Source organism: Aplidium turbinatum, chromosome 8 (genome assembly GCF_918807975.1).
Source record: "Aplidium turbinatum chromosome 8, kaAplTurb1.1, whole genome shotgun sequence".
Taxonomy (NCBI): domain Eukaryota; kingdom Metazoa; phylum Chordata; class Ascidiacea; order Aplousobranchia; family Polyclinidae; genus Aplidium; species Aplidium turbinatum.
In genome coordinates, this window is record NC_137479.1 from 6,714,418 (window position 1) to 6,724,027 (window position 9,610).

Here is a 9,610-nt window from a genome sequence, read left to right on the forward strand (position 1 = left end):
ATCATTTTAATTAAGACAGCATTTAAATCAGTTAAAATGGTGATAAAAATATCGCCAAGCGCCAGTAACAGCGAAAGCACTTATTTGCAAATTTCAAATAGAAAACTAGATATGATACAAAGTGCAACATAAAAACAACTTTCGTTGAACATAATTCTAACATGTAACATCAGAATAAAAAGCGTACGGTAAGGCAACAAGACACTTAGCTTTGCTTGAACAGCAAGGATTTCAGTACACTACACATATTATATCACTCTGTTTGAAAAAACAAATCAATGACCAAAGAAACAGCTAAAAAAAATTTTGTTTGCTGTTATGTAGCCTGCTATTATCAACATCATATCGGCATCCATGGTTGTGTGAACTGTGAACAGTGAACACGGCTTATTAAGTAACTAGGGAAAATGATTACACCACGAAACGACATCGAAACTGAAATTACCCAAAAGATAAAGGATAACATCAGGTTGGAGAAGATTTGGTCAATATCTCTTTTTTAAAGAGTAAGAACATTTCAATGAGCTTACAACGAAAAACCATGAACAGAGTAATATTGCCAGCATCAACATATGGAGCAGAAAAGTGGGCACTCACAAAACAACAAACAAAAAAACTGGCAGCAGCCAAAGGAATATGGAAAGACTAATACTAGACATAAATAGAAAAAACAAGATTAGACAAGATTAACTTCATAGAAATGAAGTTATCAGAAACAAAACACATATCAGATGCCATTGAAATAGCAACAAATCTAAAGGCAATGGGCAGGACATGTAGCATGAATGACAGACAGCAGGTGGGCCAAAATAACCACAGAATAAACACCAAGATATGAAGAAAACTAGAGGGAGACGGAAAAGAAGACGGCGGGATAACATTGAAGAAAAGATTGGCATCACCTGGATACGAACAGCGAAAAACAGGATGATGTGGAAACATATGTGGAAAGTGGAAGCCATATGCCAGCAGTGGCATGACTGGCTAATAATGATCATGTGAAATATCTAAAGACAAGAATTTGATACAGATGACGGCGATTACTGAACCACACTATGTTGTAACAGTTTGTGCGTCTGATAGCACAATTATCTCAAACATGTTTTCCATAAAACCACGTGATCATAAAGAGGTTTTCTAAGGGCTCAATGCCTGTCACTACGTCGTGGATTCACTGATGAATTTTGAAACTCCATGTCGAAACTAAACGTGCGTTTAGAAAACAATGCAAAAACCAACCTTTCATAAATTGAATTACCCCTTTTAAGTTTTTTTTTAACATGCATGCACGCAACTTTAGAAGTAAAGAATAGGATTTGGGTTGCGAGAGTGCTTGCTGAATCGTAAGTTTATTAAGCATTAGGAACTCCACGATGTTTGTTCAAACAGATTGCCAGTCGTTCATGTTCTGGTGCTTTTGTTTACAAAGTAATTTTAGATGTAAAGAAACATTTGCAAACTTACCTGTAAGAAAAGGGATACATCAGGGCAGTCAAAGCATTACATGCTTCAGTCAAGCGGGTGTAACTACAGGAATAAACCAAAAGCTTCTGGTCAACTAGAGCGGCGCAGAGAATGTTCAGAACATTTAAAATTCCTGAAACAAGAAAAATTAGTCAGGTTAATCAAAAGTAAAACTATTTGGTAATAAAAAGGTAGACAAGTCAACAAAAACTGCTAATTAGGTATATAATTGCACAGAACTTAAAACTCTCTCATTGAAAAAATATAAAACAGCGGAAACTTGGTGAAGTTTTTGAATGGACAATACAAGGAGACACATGTTCAAATGACTAAACTGTGAACACGGACTAAACGCAACAGATGATAAAATAGAAATACTAAAACCAAGCAAAATTTACAAATTGATACATTAAAGATATTCACCTAATTGCTTTAGCAACATAGTAACAGATGATCGAGTAATAGGAAGTTGGTTGCTTCGAGGGGTTTGTAGTGCCTGTTTGTCAGCTGCCCCAATTGTGAAACGAAGCAGAGTCGAACCTGGGGGTGGGACTTTAACTAAAAGCATCTTGGCAATTACGTCTTCTATGGACTGGCTAAGACCCTCAATATAAACAGTGTAGATGAGACCCAAACAGTTCTGAACAAAATATAATGGTGATACACATGATAAACTTTGATCTGAGTATTGCAGATCAAAAAATAACAAAACCAACTCACTGAATGGACTATTTACATTTGCACATAAATACAAGAACAAAAAGTAAAAGATACCGGTAATCATTTTCGTAAGAATAAAAATTAACTAATTGCTGACACACTTTACGTGCAGTGAAAACTTCCAGAACTTACTTTTAAAACTCTAAAATCTTTTACTCTTGACAATAAAACTAAACACTTTGGTGCATAATTGTATTTTGAGTCTGAATTGTTTGTATCGTTGCTGAAAGGCTCAGCAATTACATCGATATCTCCACTTTCAACACGAAACATCTCCTCATCGATAAAATCTTCTCCGTGAGCAAGATCCGAAGTGGATAATCCATTTTCCGTGACGTCACTGTCTGATTTTGCCCGATACACAGACGCAGGCCGAGGAGTACTGATGACAGATTGCCTTTTTCGTTGATTCCGTACATGAGTTGGACTGTGAGAATATAGTGGTTCCGAAAAGCAGTGCACAGCACAATATTGCTGGTGGCCTTCTTCATCTGTCAAAACGGACACAAAGAAGGTTGGAGGCTGCTTTTCTCGACTCAAATACCATCCCCCGGGCTGACAAAACTGAAAAATACACATGAATTAACCCACCATCAGAATTCAGCAGTGTTTTGAAAAATATATATACTATTTATTGGCACTGTAACCACATATGAAAAGTTAAGACTTAGGGTCATTAAAAACCAAACATAACAACACTAATTGTTCAGAAAGTGTAAACAGCTTTATTTACTTCAAAAAATTCAACGAAAGCTAAACTTTGTTAGTTACTTACAGGTGCAACACTGTCTGCCAAGACTCAAGATTAATAATGCATACAGCAAATCAACCATTTTTTTACAACGTGAATGCAAAAAAACGTTGATTTCTAGATGGAAATGAATGTGTTTTTACCTCATACCATCAGAGTCATACAACTTCGATTAATCGTGAAGTTATCACTCTATTGTAAACCACAAAGTGAAGAGTTTTATAGAAGTAATTACATAAATGCAATGCTACTGAAAATACACATAAATTAATTATTATAGTAATGTGTTTCCACATAGCGCTGTATCCATCACATATATAAGTTGTCATCATCATTTTACAAAGCAGACAGTTTTAGCTCAGGTTTAAAAAGGTCACTATTATCCTGAATCATCATCATTTTGGCAGTTAAGATGAAAAATGCATTACAGTAGGTATATACTCACTACACAGGTAAGATGACACCAATTATTAACTGACAATTGCGACATTCAAGAAACTAAAAGTTAATAATTAAGGAATGATCTTTTCACAAGTCCAAAAATAAAATTAAAACTTAACAGAAAAACTAAAAAGACTAATAATATACAATATGAAAAAACAACTTTATGTTTCAAAAAACTGTTAACAAACATTAAAATACCAATTCTATGCCAGAGGTAAACGGAAAATCCTTCCAGTCATTGTCTGGGACACGAACAAGCACTTTTCCTCGAAGTGCATGCTCTTTATCTGCAATAACAACCAGCTATGAGACAAAAAATGTGATGACTATTGTGGGCAATGATTTATATGACTTTCAGTTGTGCGATTCTAAGAAAGGTGAACTTGTCTTATTACGGCTATATATATACAAACTTTCTCCATTATATATGTGTTCTTAATGTGTACTTAATTCTATTTGAACAAGGACCTTCTCCTCCTTTTAGGTGAAACAGGCTGTCAAGAGTTTAGATAGTAATAAGTATATTTGATTTATATGTGTTCTTGTGTATATATATAACTACTCGATTTTTCGTGTGTTAAAAGAACACATAAAAAACATCTCTCTCTCTGCCTTCTTTTTCCTCAAGTTCCAAATTAGACACAAACAAGAAGAGCTCTTGTAGCCTATAAAGAATTCACACTAAAGAAATTATTAAAAGTAATGACAGATATGTGTGGCCCAGACCCAAACAATTACTAAAGAGGGATTCATAAATTTTGTTGTGTTGTTTCATCATTTCATGATGTCAATGAACAGTTCCTCAAAATGAACACAACCACGAATGGAAATTGGAAACAAACAGGACATCCTGTCACGGCCGACCTGGACCAGAACATCTCACCACCGGATACATTTCACCATTAGACGACTTGACACTGATTTCCTTATGAATCCGATTAGCACTTTCTTATCATAGCCCATAGTTTGCTTGAACCTTTGACATCTGTTGGTTCTGTTTTAGAAAACAGCATCAGAGTTATCTTAAAACTTCTAACTCCAATACCGATTGATTGCTGATGTTTTTAATATTGCATTATTTTATTGATGAAAAATATTTTATATTGATCAAAAATGAAAGCCACCTCCAAATCTAAATCTCAAAAATGATCACTTGTCAAGAACAATTGTATACTCTCCAGTCTCCACAGAGCATTTGGGAACTTTTGCAAGGGATTGCACACAATTTGCACATGAATCCTTAAATTATGAGATTGAAAAATTTCGAACTACGGCTGTAAACGTAATCAGATCATGCACAGTGCAGTAATTTTTGGTTTTATTAGTGGATGCCTTTGGTTCATCAATCACAAATAACAAAATGCTGACCATTTGGATGAGAGTGTTTTTTACTTTTTTTTCACTTTTGGAATTATTGTTTTTTGTAATAAACCTTTGTGTCTGTCTTAAATCTCAATTTGTCTTGCAGTAAGCACGACCTCCAACCTTACAGAAACAGCATTTTCTGAATCAATAAATGCTAAGCAGAGTATAGACCACACCACACAGGTGCAGTGGTGCACGTGCAACCACCCCACATCATCAATTGCAGTATAAGAAAAGTATGGATTTAATTTTATGGGTCTGCTACTATTCGGTGAGTCCGATTCGGTGAGTTCCTAACTTCTAACCCCTAACCCTAAAACAACAACGATAATTAGGCTACGGTACCCAATAATTTTTAAAAAAAACTGAAAAAATCCCCGTTAAGGGATCAGACTCACCGAATTGGACTCACCGAAACGGTCATTCCGTAATTGTATACATCACAGTTAAATACAGATGAGACAGGTTAAGGATGTGAGCAATAAGTTGCAAAGAATTTTTGATTACTAATAGCAATACCTAGTCTTTCACGCGGTCCGCACCAAAGCAAATGTAAATTGTACGCTCTTTGCGATATAGGCTACTCAAGCATGTTGATTCGGAGTGGCTTTTAGTTTTGATTGATCAATATGAAATAGTTTTCATCAATAGTACAATATTAAAAACATCAGTAATCAATCGGTATTGCAGTTAAAAGATTTAAAACTACTCTGACGCTGTTTTCTAAAACAGGACCAACAGATGTCCAAGGACCAAGCAAACCATGGGCTTTGATGAGAAAGCGTTAATCGGATTTGTAAGGAATCAGCGTCAAGTCGTGAGATATATCTGGTGGTGAGATATCCTGATGTCAGATCGGCCAGGGTCAGTTGTCAGGCGGTAGGTTGGCCGTGGTAGAATGTCCATGTACCCAAGTCAGAAACATGACTATGCTAGTAAGCTACGAAACCTAAAAAAAGGCTATAACAAATTGTGGACAAATAGCTTGTTGAAACCTTTTACATACTGTACCATAAAACAGCACACAACTTTGCCCAAAATTTGTGAGTTAAAGTCTGACTACAATATGGTCTTCACGTTTTATTGAGTTTGTCTATTGGATAATATTTATAAGCAGTGCTGTTTTACACTACAGTACTTAGTACATTTGCCTCACTGTTAAAAGTAAAAGTCACAAGCTTAACCAAAGCTGATGAAACCGTGACAGTTGCAATGATGAAAAAATTATTATACAAAAGATCAACACTGAGTCAAACAGTTTATTCAATTATTCACTTTTAGCGGTTATGAGAAAATGCCACTCCTTTAAAAATCAACTTACTTTCTGCATCGAGGTCATATCCAACAACAGCAAAATAATCAATTAAACGATCCATGGTTGAGTCACAGGCCTATGGTGAATAAGGAAAACAAAAACATTCCAGAATTTCAAAGTTGGTACGGTAAGTCATACAATGGCTCATCACAAAAGATAATTCTGAACGAAGAGCAAATCCCGAAAATTTGTATACTATATTCCATTGAATCTTTTGCTTGAATAGGCTAATAACTTTTCATACTTCCATTTCTTTCGGAATTGAAGATAACTACAGATATATACTATGCTACAACCAGCCTATATTAACAGCAAAATCATTATTCTTCGTCATGCGACATAATTTTACAAGGGTGCAACCTAGTTCGTACCTTGAACCATTCGTACAGTCAGTTCATACCCTGAAAAGATCGAGAGAAAAATTTAAAAAAAGCCGAAGTCGCTGATCGCAGTTTAATAGCACAAAGCCGAAGTCCCTGATCGGAGTTTCCCCAAACAATTTGAAACAAACTCGAGGGTTAGCGGAAACTGTGGTTAGCGGAAATTGCGAAACTGCGGAGAAACTGCGATCAGCGAGGGTTAGGGTTAGAGCATAGATTACTCCATGGTTAGAGTTAGGGTAAGCGGAAACTGCGGAAAAATGTTTGCGGAAACTGTGATCAGCGAGGGTTAGAGCAGAGGTTAGAGCATAGATCACTCTATGGTTAGGGTAAAAGTTAGCGGAAACTGCGGAAAAATGTTTGCGGAAACTGCAATCAGCGAAGGTTAGGGTTAGAGCATAGATTACTCTATGGTTAGAGTTAGGGTAAGCGGAAACTGCGGTTAGCGGAAACTGCAAAAAAATGTTTGCGGAAACTGCGATCAGCGAGGTGTAGAGCAAAGATTACTCTATGGTTAGGGTAAAAGCGGAAACTGCAGAAAATTGTTTGTGGAAACTGCGATCAGCGAGGGTTAGGGTTAGAGCATAGATTACTCTATGGTTAGAAATTAGGGTAAGGGTTAACGGAAACTGCGGAAAAAATTTTGTGGAAACTGCGATCAGCGAGGGTTAGAGTTTGAGCATAGGTTACTCTATGGTTAGGGTTAGCGGAAACTGCGGAAAAGTGTTTGCGGAAACTGCGATCAGCGGACTTCGGTTTTGAGCTATTTTTTCTCTCGATCTTTTTAGAGGGAAAATTTTAAAGCGATTGCGAAAACTGCGATCAGCAACTTCGGCTTTTTTTGTGTTTTTTTCTCGATCTTTTCAAGGTACGAACTGACGGTACGAACTGTTCATGGTACGAACTAGGTTGCATCCATTTTACAATGCTAACAGGCGCAAATTAGGTATAATCGTCCATTCATACATGTGGCCTGAAAATCAGCTTAGGTACCGTATACTTTCTGTGTGGTTTTCAATAGTCCAAACGTTTCAATACACCACTCAAAAATATCCTATTTAGTATTAGGCTATTGATTGATTGGAAAATGGGGTGCAACCTAATTCGTACCATGAACAATTCGTACAGTCAGTTCGTACCTTGAAAAGATCGAGAGAAAAAGTTAAAAAAGGCCGAAGTTGCTGGTCATCGGAGTTTCCGGTAGAACAAAGCCGAAGTCGCTGACTGCAGTTTCCGTTTTTCCGCAGTTTCCGCAAACATTTTAAAATTTCCGGTAATGATCCTAAGAGTTTGCCGAAGTCGCTGGGTTAGGTAGGCACTTTAACGTATTACACTGCCCGAAAAGGTAACCGCCACCATGCGTGACATACGACATCGCTGATGTTGGTAGCGCTATCATGCACGACGTGACTCAACACGTGATTATCTGGTCGTCTTTATTGAAAGATTTTGATACAAAGAAATTTAACTGAATGCATCGCCACAACCAGCGTTTCCTAATGGGTTAGGGCAGAGTAGTAGTAATTTCGATTGCATGGGTTCGATTCCCACCCTCTGCTAATACTATTTTTTCTTCTGCAACTGAACTGAGTGCAAGAAGGATCGTAGTGACGGCAATCAATGGAGTTTATGAGAAAAATTGTGACTAAAACACCAATAATGCAGTCACTACGATTCTTCTTGCACTCAGTTCAGTTGAAGAAAAAATAGTATTAGTAGAGGGTGGGAATCGACCCATGCAATCGAAATTACTACTCCTCTGCCCTAACCATTAGGCAACGCTGGTTGTGGCGATGCATTCAGTTAAATTTCTTTGTATCAAAATCTTTCGATAAAGACGACCAGTTAATCACGTGTTGAGTAATGTCACACATGATAGCGCTACCAACATCAGCGATGTCGTATGTCACGCATGGTTGCGGTTACCTTTTCGGGCAGTGTAATACGTAAAAGTGCCTACCCTGGGTTAGGGTTAAGAGTTGGGGTTGATCGGAGTTTCCGCAAACATTTTAAAATTTCTGGTAATCATCCTCAGCAGGGCTGCGATTTTTTTCTGTCTTGTCGAACGACCAAAAATTCTGCGTTTGTTTGTCGAATAGTAATACGACGTCACAAGAGTTAGATAAAGCGTTTGCCGCGAATTACCGCACAAGTTGTGTGGATGTACGTCAGAGTCACTTAAGTTTTTAATCGCACGCTGATTGAGCGATTGCAAAGGAGTATCAAGCGCTAAGTTGTGTACCTACCGGACGTGTATATTATTGTTTTACTCCGGGAAGAGAACTGTTGTAAATAAAAAACTGAGGATCGCAAAAGAAAAAAGCCCTTCGGCTATCGTTGTCGGCTCCAGCTCGTGTCCGAGCATTGGTTTCGTCTTCAAATCGAATTTGGTTTCGGATGGTATGTGGCTTTGGAGGCCCAGTCTATGATGGAAAAGACGTGGGCAAAAGTCATATTGTATGGAGGGTGGGGGACGTGGTAGTTTTAGCTTTTCTTTTCTAGTGTTTCGTTTTTCTTGGGCTTTTTGTATCCTGTTTTTTTTTCGAAAATTTCCGTGCCTTCCCTAGTTATTTTTCTCCAGTTAATCTGTCACTAGCAAGTTGTTCCCATGAATCCAGATCAATGTTTGCATGGCTGAAGGAGACTTTCAGCTGATCTTTGTATCTCATTTTCGGTCTTTCAGAGGGTCTTTTCCCTGTCTCTTGTTCACCACAAAGCATTTATTCGAGGAAGCCTCGTTGGGTCCATTTGCATGACATGTCCAGCAAAGTTTATCTGTCTACCATTCTTTATTCACATTGCAAAACATTTCTGCAATCTTGGAACAACAAGTGCATAAGTCAGACATAAATACAAACTTGCAAACACGTTGACAACTAAAAGGAGCCTAGCCTACTTCGGTTATTTTATCTATAAAAGAAACCCTTTGTGTCGAATAGCACGAAACGTGTGTGGCGAAATTTTTTGATGGCAAGCGTTAGAACTTCGATCAAAGCACTTTCCCGCAGTGTTCAAAATGTTCTGGAAGAGAAATCTTTTCCATAAAAATAGCGGATTTTTCATCTGTATTTCTGAACATCTGGTCGGAAACTAGGCTGTGTTCTACATGTGAAAAACTTTCATAGCAAGTATCCAGCAGTCATTTTACCAGAGCAGTATTGTTAATTGGCT

The 9,610-nt window shown here is 37.4% G+C and overlaps 1 protein-coding gene across 1 annotated transcript in view; it reads right to left on the reverse strand.

The window, feature by feature from the left end:
* LOC145775241 (myotubularin-related protein 5-like) overlaps positions 1–6,286 on the reverse strand; it is a 62,712-nt gene extending 56,426 nt beyond the window's left edge. Inside the window, exons 1-5 of the mRNA XM_082586493.1 lie at positions 6,066–6,286; positions 3,578–3,666; positions 2,317–2,748; positions 1,888–2,104; positions 1,465–1,597 (exon numbers count right to left, since the gene is read on the reverse strand). Of these exons, the coding sequence (XP_082442619.1) occupies positions 1,465–1,597; positions 1,888–2,104; positions 2,317–2,748; positions 3,578–3,666; positions 6,066–6,120 (926 nt within the window). The 5' untranslated portion in view covers positions 6,121–6,286. The remainder of the gene's footprint in view (positions 1–1,464; positions 1,598–1,887; positions 2,105–2,316; positions 2,749–3,577; positions 3,667–6,065) is intronic.
* Positions 6,287–9,610: the final 3,324 nt, after the last annotated feature.